The 15097-nt window shown below is 31.9% G+C and overlaps 5 protein-coding genes across 5 annotated transcripts; 2 read left to right on the top strand and 3 right to left on the bottom strand.

Annotated features, from left to right (window-relative positions):
• Positions 1–6932: 6932 nt before the first annotated feature.
• On the bottom strand, positions 6933–7307 carry EIN_176760 (hypothetical protein; the record flags this gene model as incomplete). The annotated part of the gene is made up of 2 exons (XM_004260572.1): positions 6933–7052; positions 7116–7307. 2 exons carry the CDS (start codon positions 7305–7307, stop codon positions 6933–6935), a joined length of 312 nt encoding a protein of 103 aa, XP_004260620.1.
• Positions 7308–7351: 44 nt separating this feature from the next.
• On the bottom strand, positions 7352–7902 carry EIN_176770 (hypothetical protein; the record flags this gene model as incomplete). Its single annotated transcript, XM_004260573.1, has 2 exons — positions 7352–7789; positions 7876–7902. The coding sequence occupies 2 exons, from the start codon at positions 7900–7902 to the stop codon at positions 7352–7354; spliced, it is 465 nt and encodes a 154-aa protein (XP_004260621.1).
• Positions 7903–8035: 133 nt separating this feature from the next.
• Positions 8036–8692, bottom strand: EIN_176780 (hypothetical protein; the record flags this gene model as incomplete). Its single annotated transcript, XM_004260574.1, has 2 exons — positions 8036–8455; positions 8639–8692. 2 exons carry the CDS (start codon positions 8690–8692, stop codon positions 8036–8038), a joined length of 474 nt encoding a protein of 157 aa, XP_004260622.1.
• A 3287-nt stretch (positions 8693–11979) lies between these two features.
• On the top strand, positions 11980–12435 carry EIN_176790 (hypothetical protein; the record flags this gene model as incomplete). Its single annotated transcript, XM_004260575.1, has 2 exons — positions 11980–12156; positions 12265–12435. 2 exons carry the CDS (start codon positions 11980–11982, stop codon positions 12433–12435), a joined length of 348 nt encoding a protein of 115 aa, XP_004260623.1.
• Positions 12436–13813: 1378 nt separating this feature from the next.
• On the top strand, positions 13814–15037 carry EIN_176800 (oxysterol-binding protein, putative; the record flags this gene model as incomplete). The annotated part of the gene is made up of 1 exon (XM_004260576.1): positions 13814–15037. The coding sequence occupies one exon, from the start codon at positions 13814–13816 to the stop codon at positions 15035–15037; it is 1224 nt and encodes a 407-aa protein (XP_004260624.1).
• Positions 15038–15097: the final 60 nt, after the last annotated feature.

Here is a 15097-nt window from a genome sequence, read left to right on the forward strand (position 1 = left end):
AGATAAACAGAGTGTTTCCGTCTTCAGCAAATCCGGAAAGGGTGTCAAGGTTGGTATACCAAGAGCATCAAAAAGAAGCACTATCATCGCATGTATCTCAGCAGATGGACAATTTTCCGTCCCAGCAGCCGTTATTCCAAACATCTTTGTTGATGAATCTGTGTTAGCTAAATACCCAAATTTGTCTTTGTACAACTCAAAGACGGGGTTTGTCAACCAGCTGATTTTTAATACTTGGATGTATGAAGTTGTTCTTCCTTTTATTGTTAACAAAAGAAGAACGTTGAACTACCCACCAACTCAAGTTGTTGTCATCCTTATGGACAACTTCAGCGCACACGTTGGTGACGAGCTCAAAGAAATATTTTACAACAACTTCATTTGTTTTCATTTCTTCGAGCCTCATTCAAGTCATATTGTCCAGCCACTCGATTTGTGTCTTTTCGGCGCAGTCAAAAAATTAAGCACATCTGCAACACCGTTGTTCAGAAGTTCAACTAGTACCATTCAAACAATTTCACAATCAACTCGAAGTGGTTTCACTTCTTCTACTGCAGCAGACGTGTTGATTAATAATGGAGTTTCTCTAGACAACTTAGTTGCGTAATGGATAAAACAACTTGATGATCCCTTGAGTAAACGCGCAACTTCGGATGAGAGAGCAGCAAGAGGAAGTGTAATTTCGGAACATTTGACTAAAGTAATGAAAGTCATCGAGGAAAAGGCAACAAGAAAAAATATAGAGTCTTCATTCCATCGCGCAGGCTTTGTGGTTGTTAACCACAATAAAAACAACAAAGTATTTGTAGACATCAAATCCGCAAGTGTGTTTATGCGTTTAACAACTGCCAACCCCTCTCCAGAAGAAATGGTTAAACTTTCTGCGCCACAATCAATCACAACGTTGACTAGAGTCAAACAAGTAACACCGGAGAGTGTAAAACGGCTTGAGGAGTACTGTCTCGGCATTTTCAGATAATCCATTCTTTTGGTTTTTTAGTTTTTAGATCAAACTCTTCTTGTTTTTGTTTTATGGAAAATAGGATTATTTCCCATTTTTTCACATTCGGCAAAAAAGAAGACTAAGAATCAGTATCAAAAAATCACTTTTTTTCTTTTTGTGTGTGTAAAACCCCGAAATTACACCTTAAAAATTTAGTAAACATGTTCCAAAACTAAAAATAAAAGGACTAATGTCGAGTTACCGGACTAAGGTCCAGTTGCCTATCTGTATATACGAGATAATTGAAATCCAAAAATACACTTTCATTACTGTTTATTTATAGTACATTATGATAAATAAATTATTCGTTATAGTTTTTTTGAAATAATTTCCACTAGCTCTGTGTTAAAAAAACAGTAAAAAAAACGGGAAAAACAGGAATATTTTACTTGAAAACAAATTTGTTATTCTAAATTTTATTTATAATTAGGGGCAGACCTTTCCCACCCTCAGACCGTTTACCAAAATATAATATTTGCCGCGAGTGTTTTTTGAAGGGAGTCCACTTTTCAGCTACTGTTTGCGCGTCCCCATGTCGCCCACTTTCCTTGTCCGTACTGTGTGGATACGGATGTGGTTCCCCCCGCTTGCGGTGCGGGGGGTCAGGGGGGATCCGCGCCAAGGGAGGACTTGGAAAGTGGGTGAAACGGTGCACAAACAGACTGTTTGAATGTGTCTTTATGAGCCTTCTTTTCAATGCTTCTTCTCACTCGGTTTCCACTAACTCGAGGTGAATTTTCTGCATTTTTTGATTTCGGGAACCAGACCTAATATCTTCTAAAACGCCCATTTACTATAATTATAATTAAAAAAATATAAAAAATAGTAAATTAATTCTTTATTTAGAAGGAGTAAGTGTGGAAAAGGTCTGCCCCTAATAATTATAATAAACGCCCGGTCTTAATAGCGTCAGCAGTGCTTTTTACTTATTTTATTTAAAATAGTTAATTAATTATATTGTCAATTGTAATTTTTTTAATTATGTGATATTGTCTATTGATCTTTTCTTATGGCTATTAACTCACCTCTCACTTTTAAAACTCACTTGTCAAATAATGACTCACTACTTCGCTTTTGACTCACTTTTATAAAAGTAACTCACTTAAAAAATAATTTACTATTTTAATGGTTTTTTAAATAATAAAATAAAATTTCTTCAAAATAATAAAATATAGTTTTAATTTAAATTACTATATAAGTATCCACTCAATCAAAAACTTGACCATTTGGGCAAATTTGCCATTAATCAAAATAATTAATATCTGGATTGTGATGAAAAAACAAAAATAAATAACAAAATAAATAACATTTTGACTTACTTAAATTATTTTTGTTATTAAATTAAAGTTTTCATAAATGAAAAAAAATATAAACAAATCGATTAATCGATTTAAAAAAATACTCTTTGAGTTCAATAATTATATCGTTGTCAACACGAAAGATATCGCCATACAAATTCAACGAAGTGAATGTGTTGTTACACATTTGAATTTATTATATTACATTATTAAAAAATGTATCATTTTTGATTTGAACAATCAATAAAAATACAATAAATAATAAATCAGTTTTGTAATAAAAGATATTTGAATTAAACGAACAATATTTTAAAGTAAAAACATTGAATAATATAAATCCAAAATGATAAACATGTTTTTCGTCATCAAGAACAATTACATACGTTTGTCATAACCCAAACAACTGGTTTAATTGTTTATTCATTACAACAATACATACAATAAAACTACGAATAACAAAGACACATTATCAATAAAGTACACTTTTACTACAAACACAACTTAATATATAAAAATTTAATAATGTAAAATGTTAAGATGTCGGAATAATAACTTATTAGAGTATATGATGAACACAACATTAAACAGCTGAGTAATGTTTATAACCAAAATATCATGTAAATTTTAACAACAACACAAACAATGAAAATAATAAATTGGGTTGTATTGATTAATTTCTATGATGAAATTATTTTAATTACGTTAATTATTAAAAATGTGATTTAAAAAATGAAGTCGATTAACATATGTATAGTTTTACACATTTAAAGTTGTCTCTAAGTTGTATACCTTTTAATTAATTGAAAAAAACAAAGTTGGTGCATTACAAAACCTTTGAATGTGTAAATAAAAATAAACATTTGTGTTAATTTTTTTTATTGATATTTTTTTGATAAAATATAAAGAAACAGATAATTTAATTCTGATTGGAGCTTATGTTTAATAATTGTGACATTTTGTTCGTTCAATGAAAAATCTTTAAGAATTTGTCGTAGTTTATTACTTTTTTTAATTTTAGTCATTGCGTCGTTATTCACAAATATAATACAACAACTTATGTTAACAATTATAGACAAGTATTATTTATTGTTTTTTTTACTTAATTATCATAATATTTTTTTCATCTCACAACACACAAAATGAAACCATTGTATTTCTTTAACATCACAACAATTATCAAAGTAAAATAAAAACAAATTTAATTATTGCTTGTTGACGATTTTATAAAAAAGATTCATAAAAAATTACTGTTTATTTCACACTTTTATGAAAAATATAATACATTTTAAATAAAACATTAAAACTTTTAAATATGTAACTTCATACTAACAACGAAAATGATTCCACCAAATTAAATAATATGTATCTGTTTGGGCATAATAGTATTTTGGATAAAAATATAAACACATATATATATATATATTAAATATATTAAATTTGTTGTCCAATAGTTTATGACAAAATTGTACAACAACTCAAAATGATTTAATTTGAATTGATAAATGTAAATTTTGTCAAATTTTTAATATTGTTGTTTTGGATACTATTTGTACCAAATAAATTTTTTCTTTACCATTTATTTTATTTTCTATTTTTCGAGTATTATAAATATAGTTAATTATGGTTTATTTTTTAAATAAATTTTACAAACTTTATATAGTTGTTGAACTATGGATATACTAAACATAGTTTTTTTTGATGAGTATAGTTTTTTTATAGTAAAACGACGAATATTTAATTTTAAATAGTTAAAGTGAGTTACTTTATGCCAAGGTGAGTTAATAGCCATTAGTTCGTTGTTTTAAAAAATAAATTGTGTTACCAAACTATTAAATTATAATTAACTATATTAACATTTGTGCTATTTGTTTTTAGATGAAAATATTAACTTTAATATGATTCTAATATATTTTACTATAGTTTGTAGTTTGAAAAAACCCATAATAAATAAAAATACCAAACTACTTCCATTTAATATACTTCAGAAAGATACAACGGGACACAAAGAGTAGATATGCCGCAACTGTCGAAACTTGTTGAACCCGGCGAGTTGCGGCGTCGTGAATCCATCTCCAGAAGATACAAGACACAAAGAGGAGATGCCTAAAAAAAGAAACATCGAAGATATCCTAATCAAGTGTTCGTTCCAGTGTTAGGTTTGAAGGGTAAAACCGTTTTCTTTCTTTCTATCCGGCCCTTCAAAAAGGGTAGATTTTGTTAAAACTTGTGTACATTAATTCATGTTGTGGTGACGTGGCAAATTACAAAAATGACATTTGGAGTTAACGTGTTGCAAAGTTTGATACAAAAACAAAAAGTGACAACAAAGTCAGTTAAGTTGGAAGACAACAACACTCTTTGGTGTGAATTTGTTATCAGTCAACTCGTTGTGTTTGGCGGTGTAAGTGTATGGGTTGCTATCACTACCATCAATGCCATTTTTGTACACACCTATATCATAACCAAATCCAAAGAGATCTGAACTGCCTTGAGAATAAAGATAAAATTCATAATCGGTGTTTTTTCCACTTTTACCAAACTTTTTAGGTTTCAAAGTGTTTTTTCTCACAAGTGAAAAGATGTAAGAACTGCCACTGTTGAGCCATTTGTTAACAGCATTGATATTTCCAGTGTACACGCCACCAAACTTGTTGTGATTTGTGTCTTCTATCAAGAAGCACAAATTGCTTTTGTTCATAACTTTTTCACCAAACACTGAAGTGCCTTTTGACCAGTTGTCTTTGTCTGAGTCAAACACAACGCTTCCAATCTTCTTTCCTGTCAACTTCTCAAGACTGGCTTCTTCTCGAATTGTGATGTGTTCTTGTTTTATTCTTTCTTCTTCTTCATCGTGTTGTTTCTTCGCATTGATGTATTTCTCTGATTTTATAATTTGATCGACTGCTTTGTTCTTAGCCTGGACAATTATGTAGGTTTGGTCTTTAGATTGTTTAATATCCATTTGGCACTTTTCCTCAAGAAGTGCAATTCTGAGATTGAATATTTCATACAACATGTTGTTGTCGCTCTGTGTTGAATACAGAGCCATTTCACTTTTGATTTTGTTGGATGCGTTATCCAAATCAGTGACAATGGTGTTGAGTGAAGTTGTGATGTTTTTCTTTCTCTCGAATACCTCATCGAGTCTGTCGAAATATCCCTCTGCATTTTCAATGCGTTGTTCAATACCAAAATACTTGTTGTCAACAAAGTTGTCTTCTTTTTTTATTTTGTTGAGGTCTGACACCGCCTTTGCTGCGTTAGTGCAGAGTGCTGAGAGTGCTGTTAACTCGTTTTCCATGTATGTTAATAGAGTTTATTTGTTTTTATATTTAATTTTTTATAAATCTCATTCAAAAACATTACCTCATACAGAATGATTTTTTTCTAATCAGAAATAAAATCATTCAAACCAACATAAAATGGTTTTAATTTCAACCAAAGTTATTCAAAATATGTAATTAAACTTAAAACCACAAAATTATAAACTTAAAAGTTTTTTAACTTTTAAAGTAAAAAAGCGGGAAAATACATAGATATTGTTATAATTGCTAAATAATTATTTAACTATCAATATGACTAAAAGCAAACTCAATATTTGTTTTTGATAATTTTTATTTTTTAACTAAATATTGTTTATTTATATGTTGCTATTAAAAAGTTTAACATAAATAACACATAAATAATAATAAATGATTTTTATAAATCCTATAATCCCCTTATATCCCCTTATATCCCCTTATATTTCCCCTAATATATAATAGCAAAATCGGTATAGTTATTTACAATTACTATTCTTATTAATTCTATACTATTAAGTGTGTACTATATTAATGGTTAATTTTACTAAATATAATAGTAAAATATGATACTATTTAAAAAACGTTAATATTTTCACTAACTATCGTTTTATTATAGTTTAGTTCCATAAAAAAGATAAGTATTTAAGGCAACCTTGAAGATCCATCAAAATGCTTGGGCTGACAATAATTATTTAAAGTCAAAAACATACGTAAAATAATTAAGAACTTGTAACAAAAGGTTTGAAATGCGTGTCAAATAATTAAAAATATAAAAAAGAATTAATTAATTATTTTTTAAGTTAAAAAAAGTGATTACAAAAAAAATTATTTGGTAAACAAAAAAATAATTGTATTTCTTTTAAAATATTCATATTTAAACAATTGTATTTCAATTTAAAAATGTAGTTTTTTGATATTCACACATACAGTTACCAATATGACAAGACTTGGAATAATAAATAAATAATTAACAATCATGTTGAAAGTAGATTCTTTCTGTTCGAATTCTGCAAGCTATCTCTCAGCTTCTTCGACCTTTCTGTCATACTGTTTAGCTAGTTTATTAGTCTTAGCAGCCGCGTTTTGTGCTTCTTTCTTTTCTGTTCCGATTCTCTGAGTTTGTCTGCATTGCTCTTCTTCTATGCTTTAGCCTGTTGAGCAATAATTCTTTCAAGATCAAGTTGTTTATTCAATTTAGTTAATTTATTTTCATAAGTGTTTTTCAACTGTTTTTAAATGTTGCCTCAATTCATTCTTCATCTCAGACATATTGTCTTCAAGTTTGTCACATTTGTCTTGTTTTTCGTCGAGTTCAGTTTTTGTTCTCATTTATTCTTCAGAAGCGGTTTTATAGTCTCTCACAGTCTCAACATTCTCTTGTTCAGCCATCTGGACTTTCTTCTCAAAGGTTACAGCTCTGAATGTGATTTCAGCGATATCCTTTTCATACTTTCCTTTAATCAATTAAGTTTCAGTGTGGTCTTTCTTTTCTTGATCAAGTTCAGTTCTAACACTCTTTGTTGTTCTGTCTCTCAACTCAGTGTTGTTTGCTTCTAAGTCTCTTTGTAACTTTTTGATTGAACCATTCAAATTGTTGGTCTCGTCTTCGTGTCCAAACACCAAGTTAATGAATTGGTCATATTCGTATTGAAGCTTCTTCTTTTCTGAAGAAAGTTGGTCTTTGTCATAAGCCAAGTTCTTCATGTTCTCTTTAATTTCGTCGTTTTCCGTTTTCAACTTCTTCGCTTCTATTTCTTTTGCAAATTTGTCTTTCTTGACTGTTTCAAGCTCTTCGTTGGCTTCAGCAACTTCTTGTTCTTGTGAGTAAATTTGTCGACTTTGGCACTCAATTCCTCAATCTTGTTATTGCTATTATTAACAGTTCCATTGAGTTTTTTCTTATCAGCAACATCGGTGTCGGCATTCTTCTTGAAATAGTCAAAATTCTGTTGGAGTTGGTCAAGTTCGGCTTTGGTTCTTCCCAAGTCGTTCTTAGTAATTCTCAACTTCTCAATTACGGCTTCAACTTCTTCATTAAGAGCAGCTTTTTCTCTTTCAGCGTCTTCCAATTTGGCATCAACAACTGATTTGGCCTTAGTCAAATTGTCATTGTCAGCCTTCAATTGAGACAATTGCTTTTCTTGAGCATCTTTCTTTCTATTCGTGTTTTCAGCATCAGCCTCAAGCTTGTCTTTGTTATCAGAAGTTCAGGCAAGGTGTTCGTTCAAGTTGTTAATTTTAACGTCTTTTTAAAGCATATTCGATTAAGAACCAGCCAAATTTTTTCAGTCTTCTCCATATCATCCTTCAACACTTGGATTTAAGCTTCGTAGTCGGCCTTCTGTGCTTTCAACATATCAGAATCATTCAGTTCGTTTTCAATTCTCTTTGTCAACTCAGCAATTTTTCTCTGAGCATCTTTATTGGAAGAATCAAGTTTTTCTGTTCTTATCTTCTAATTCGTCTTTCTCCGAGTTCAAAGCAAAAATCTTCTTGTCACTTGCATTCTTGGCCGAAGTCAAAGCAGCAGTCTTGGTCTTCCCTGCTTGCAATTGTTGGTTATACCCATCTCTCTCGTCTGAAACCTTTTTGTTTTGAATAACTTGTTGGTCGAGTTTCTTCTCGGTATCATCTAGAGCAAATTGAGTCTTTTTCAAATCATTTTTAGTATTGGCAAGATCGTCTTTAGTATCATTCAAAACAGCGCCAGTGTCTTCGTTCTGTGCGTTGACATCAGAAATGGTGTTTTGCAACTTCTTGACTTGTTTCTCCAAATCAGCAATGTCGTCTTTCTTTTCGTGTAATTGTGTCTCGAGATATTTTGAATTGTCTTCTTTAGCTTCAAGCTTTTTCTTCAAGTCAGAAATTTCGCCTTCCTTATCTTCAATGTCTTTGTTCTACTCGGTGATGACACTATCCTTCTTAGCAATAGTCGCTTTGTGCTCAGTAATTTCATTTTGAAATCTTTGATTATCAGCTTCAAGTTTCTTGTACTCAGTGGTTAACTTGCTCAAGTGTTCCTTTCCTCTCTTAACATCGCCTTGGTATTCTTCAATGTGTTCTTGGTCTTCTTGTGACTTCAGCCTCATCAAGTGATATCTTCTTTGACTCGATGTCTTCTTTAAGTTTTCAAACTAAAGTTTCCAAGTCGACGTTCTTGATTTTCATCTCAGAAAGTGCTTTCTCAGCGGCTTCTCTCTTTGCAATTTCTTCAGCAAGTTTCTTCTTGAGGGCTTCAATTTCTTTGTACTTGGCTGCAAGTTCCTCATCGACTCTTCTTCTCTCTTCAATCTCAGCAAGAACACCAACCTTGAAGAAAATCTTGGTCTTACCAAATCTAAATTCTTCAGTGTAACTTTTGTTATCCTTCTTGTACTTCTCACAAATTAATTTCATGAGTTCTTTGACTACTGGCATAGCATCTGAAGTCACTCCACTTGCTGTCATTAAAAACACTGAGACTGGCAAGAAGTGTCCACTTGCAAATTTATTCATTGATTCCATCAGTTACTATCATCAACCCAATGTTCTGTGTCTCATAATCAAAGAAAGCTCGAGCAGACTGTGGTATCAATGTTTTAGTTCCTGTTGTTGTAGCTTATGTCTCAGTTATAGTCAATAAATACACAGACGGTCTTGCTAAAAAACAGTAGTAAAATTAGTCTTCGACGACTATTTCGAGTCATTCAACGGGGTTTTGGTTGCACGAGAGAAGATGCACAATGCAGCTACTATTAATGGCATGGCTTTTTCCTTGGGGTTGTTCACTCAATGGTTCACAAAATAGGAGCCGCTTTTCATCTTTCATATGGTCGATGTGCTGTAGTGTTGTCACCACATGTTATTCAATACAATGGTGTTATCTCAAGAAAGATGGCGATGTGTCCAAAATACAGCATTTGTGTTGCAGACCAGAGATATAAACAACTTACTCATTTAGTCGAGTTGAAAACTGAGACTACGGCTGAAAAAGTTGAAGTTCTTGCAAAGGCAAAAACTTCAACACATATAGTTTTTCGAAAAATAAAGTATAGTCATGGTAAAAAAGGTTGTTGAGTAAAAATGGTTGTTGATTGAATAAAGGTTCGGTTTATTTTTGTATTTCTAGAAAAGTTACAAATTTCTTCGCAACATTGAAATAATATTGAAAATATGTTTTTGAGAAAATAAAACTAGAGTCAGTCGATAAATGTTGTCTGTTCCCCAAAAGTTGTCTTTTTGACAAAAAATAATTGATTTTTGTTTTAAAAAAAACGGGAATTAGGTAAAAATGAAAAAAAACCGGGAAAAATATTGAAACAATGATTTTGGGGTTTTTCAAAAAAATTCCCGAAATATTCCATTTATAATGGTCTAAAAATCGGCAGACAACGTTACAGACCAGACAACGTTTAGCAAATGACTCTATATATATGCAAAGGAGTGTATTTTTAAAACGAATTGTTTTCTTCTCAATCTCAACATTTTTGTGTGTTGATTATATAAAATGTATAACATTTTCAATTTTGAATCGAAAATTGTTTTTTTGTAATTCGAAAAACAAGTATAGTTCAATATAGTTAATATAGTTTCTGAAAAAATGAAAGTGCTTTTTTTTCACCATGTTCGAAAAATAGAACACAAACAAGGATAATCATAAAAACGATAATTGACAGTATTACAATTGGTTGTCAATTGTATAACATTAAGAGCTGTTTATTGAACATTATAGATATGACATCATACATAATCATTGTTGTTTATCAAAAAAAGAAAATGAAAGTGCTTTTTTTCACCCCCTTTCATTTTTTGAGTAAAATAAGAAATGAAATTGAAAAATTATATTATTGTTAAATTTGAGTACTCCTCTTTATTACAAACGACATTTGTATTGGAAGCAAACTATACACAATCATGAGTATCAAAGTTATGGTCACACAATCGTTTTTTAAATTTATTTTCTTGATAACATGAAAAATAGAAAATAAAGAGTCAATTGTTACATAAAAAAACAGGAAATCACCCAATAAGTATAAAAATATATTGCGATTAGATGTCAAATTGTTGGGAAAGAATAAAGACAATTTTTCGAAACACTTCAAATTATAATTATTAATAAAATTAACCATTAATTATAATAAAATTAATAAATACAGCTGGTTTCAGAACTCAATAATCATGTCCAAACCACAGCGAAAACCCGCTTTAAAAAAATTGGATTTGAGCGTGTTGCGCCACAGTACCAAATCAGGTCGTGGCTGTGATTTATTAGATTTCTGTGAAACCCATGCAACAGAAATCATGGAATGTCTAACACTCCAACAACAAATGAAATTGTTGAGAAGTGAAAAATGGCTTGAAAAGGGTTCAATTGAAACGAAAGCCAAAGTGTTGGGTGTCTCACCCTCGACGGCCCGCCTCAACAACTTGTATGACGATGTCGAAGGGAAGTCTGGAAGAAAACGAGAAATTAATCAATCGAGGATGCCGTTGTTGTTGGAAACAATTCGAGAAAGACAAAACACCACCAAACCAATCACCACTAAAGAGATGGGAAATGTTGTAGAAGGAGTTGTTGGGAAGAAAGTATCAAAAAGAACCATCGCAAACAGTTTGAGAAGGGAGGGTTTAATTAAGAAGATTGCAAAACCAATGGATAAAGAGAGAGCTGAGCTGAGTAAAGATGAGTTAAGAAGCTATGAAACTAGAGCAGCTGATTTGTTGAACAATGACAAACAATATGCCGGCGAAAGAGTTGTCCACTTGAACGGAGTTAAACCCTCCCTCCTTATCAACATGGACGAAAGTGGTTATTGTCCATTTGTGGACTCAAAAAGGAGCAACTTTTATGTTGACGACAACTATGACTACACCAACTCTTACTCTGTTGATCGCTCTCAAAAACGCATAACACTGATTGCAGGAATATTTGCCAACAACACCACGCTGAAACCAATGATCATACTATCAAACTTGACAATGAAAAATGAAATCGACAGATACATAGACAGAGATGATGTTGAAATTGCATATCAACGCAAATCCTTCATTACGGAAGACATATACACATTGTGGCTTGAAAGATGTCTTAAACCAGAACTGTAATTAAGAAGAAAAAATTGCCCACAAGAATGGGCGGTTTTAATACAAGACAACTGTGTTAGCCACATTAAAGACAGTGCTAGAAAGTGGCTGTTCGAAAATAAAGTGGCTTTATTATTATTGTGCCCACACAGTAGCCACTTGTCTCAGCCACTGGACGTCGTCATATTTGGCGTTCAAAAAGTTTGTTTTTTATTATTAGAGAAATTACTGAAATAATATTATTATTCAAAGCCGTTATAAGTCTTGTTAACATGTTTACTTTTCTTTTATTGTTATTGACTGATAGAGAGCAATGGGTTCTTCGGTAGTTTCTCGACTTGTTGGTATGAAGTACCCCGTTGGTGTTATGTCTCAAAAGGATGATGTTGAAGATGAAGTCAAGAAAGCTACAAAGCGAAGAAAAATGGAAATTTTAGAACTCAAGGATCAAGATGGTGCAATAGATTCTGCTAAGTTGAGAGAGTTGTCTGTTTGTATGGTCACAAAAAGAGTCGTTGAAATCATCCAATCGTTCAAAATTGCCTGCGTAAACAACAACAACACCTCAGCCTTTCACATGTGTGGTTACGTAAAAAAGCCAATTGGAAAAGAAAAAGAGGGTACTTATGATGTCAGAATTTTTTACTGTAGGGAGTATGCCTTCAGAATACGAGAGTTTTTGGGAGAACAAATTTGCGTAGTTCCCGTTGCCTTTCCTGGAAGAAGAAGCAACTTAAACATTGATAAAAACGAAGGCACTTCAAAATGATTGAAAATTTGTGTTATGTTTGATTTATTTTTTGAATATTTCCTGATAATTTCAATTTAAGTTGGGCTGACCTGTAAGATTAATTAAAGTACACAAGTTCAAAAGGAATTTAAAATGAAATTTATTTTTATTATTCAATCATTGATAATATTATTTAAGTTTAAAATAATAAAAATATGGTTTTAAAAACGTCTTTTTGATACAATTGTCAAATTATGACATCTCGTAAACTTTAAGTTTTTACAGATCAACTCTGATTTTTACATATTTAACAGATCAATTAAACTGATATTTTTATTATTTACTCGCGTTTAAGTAACAACTGCATTTTCCTTAATTATTATAACATCGTCAATCTTTTTTTTCACGACTGCTTATTATTGTTTGTTTTTTTATTTCTCTTTATTCAATGTGTTTATCGATTGCTTTATTTGCTTTAGTTGAACCAATACTGGTTGTCAAAAAAGGTGGAATTGTGGAGTTTGTTTACGTTTTGTTAATACAGAAGGTGTTGACCGTATAGGTTTAGCGTTTCTTTTGATGATTGGCTTTTTACTTGTTTAACCTTACGATTCTTTTTTTTTTCTTTTATAAAACATTTTTTTGGAAAAAAAAAATGTTTTGTTAATGAAAACGCCAATACCGTAAGTGTTTTAATTAAAACATTTCCAAAAATTGAAGAAAAAAAGAAAACCTATAAATTATTGTTTGCGCGATTGGTTTGTTTACTGTTCACAATTCAAAAGAGTCGCCACAAGTTAAGTTTATTTTGTATATCATATTAAGTTCAAAAAAATTATGTTTTATTTAAAACAGTAACAGTATTGTAAGGTTAATAATTGAGTTTTGTAAACTATAAAATATTGTTAATTAATTATAAATAAAACTACTTTTTGTTAAATAAGTTATTAATTAAATTAAATTAAATTATAATTATAATTATAATTATAATTACAAAAAAAAGATGTTCATTTTTTTTATTTTTTGAAAAAAGTCAATCCATCGAAATAAAGTACTTTCAAAATGAAAGCACTTTATTTCACACGAAAACATCACCACAAAAACCAAAAAACGGTTACTTTTCAATATTTAGAAAATAGACCCGAATTTTTATTATGAAAAGTGCCATAATAACACTTTTTTATTACGGAGTAGACAGCGTTTGGATTTGTTTTCATCATTTCTGACTATTATTGATGATGAATTCTGTTCTGGCTTTTTATTATAAAAGGACACTTAGCAATCTCCCGAATTTTTGGAGAAAAACAGCCTTAACTATTTCATGCTACTGTGCTCAAAACAGTTGAAGCCTGAAGTTGTTGTTACTTGGCTTTTTTCACTGATTTTTGTCATCTTCTCAATCTCCAAAAATCAGAAGATGTCAAAACCACTCACTGCGGAACAACAGGCCATAAAAGGCAAGTTTTCAAAGAACAATTTGACACACGAGTTCAAAACACAGAACGCACCAACTCCTTATAAAGAGGTGATTGCTGAACCTCTTGCTCAAGACTTATGGAACAACAATATCATTTGGGAATTTGTGAAAGGCTTATCTCCAGGAGTTGACTTGACTCGTATCCCCTTCCCTGTATGCATTACACAGGCCAGATCCTTTCTTGAGTCCTTCACAGACTACTTCAAGCACTGGACTTACTTATCCCAAGCGGCCAATGAGGACGACCCGTATAAAAGAATGAAATTGATCACGTTGTGGTACCTTACTGGCTTTTCCAATGCAATGAAGTTGGTGAGAAAGCCGTACAATCCCATATTAGGAGAAGTCTTCAGGTGTATGTGGGCTGACCCTAAGACGAGCGCAAAGACGTTCTACGTCTCAGAACAAGTGTCTCACCACCCACCCATATCTTCTTTTTACCTCACAAATCCGCAAGATGGATGGAGCAGCTCTGGCACTGTTTCATTCTCTGTTTCCTTTTATGGAGTGTCCGCTTGGGCTAATTTAAATGGAACACAAAAAATAAAGTTATTAAAATACGACGAGGAGTACACTTGGGTATTTCCTCCTACAAAAGCTTCTGGGTTTTTCATCGGGCCATTCATCATGGAGATGGGTGGCAACGTCCAGATCAAGTCAAACAAAACGCCCTTCTGGGCTGACTTGAATTTTCTGACGACGTCTATGTGGTCGAGTTCAAATTACCACAAAGTTAACGGGCAAATTAAAGATGGTGACAAGATCATTGACACAATAGCAGGAAATTATTTTGAGTCCGTCACTATTAACAACGATGTTTTCTTCGAAATTGCAAAACTTGACACCGACGCTCCGAAGCGGTTTGAAGTTCCAAAAGAGAGTTTGTGGGGGAGAGAGTCTCAAAAGGTGTGGGAAGACCTAACGAAAGCTGTTATTAAGGGGGATGGAAAGGATGCTGCGGACAAGAAGTATGAAGTTGAGGAGTGGCAAAGGATCGAACGAACGGAGAACCCGAGTTTTGGGGAGAAGTTTGTCCCGTTATTATTTGCGAAACAGGGTGATGGGGATTACCGCTACAAATACGAGACCGAGAGAATGCTTTCAAACGATGAAGATGTTATTGAACAAGGTGGTGTCATTTCCATCCAAAAGAAGACAGACTGAGCCATTACTAGATTCGCATCGAGTCGACAATAAAATAATTGATTTAACAAGTGTAGGACA

The sequence above is a fragment of the Entamoeba invadens genome (assembly GCF_000330505.1).
Source record: "Entamoeba invadens IP1 unplaced genomic scaffold scaff_1105074725183, whole genome shotgun sequence".
NCBI lineage: Eukaryota > Evosea > Mastigamoebida > Endamoebidae > Entamoeba > Entamoeba invadens.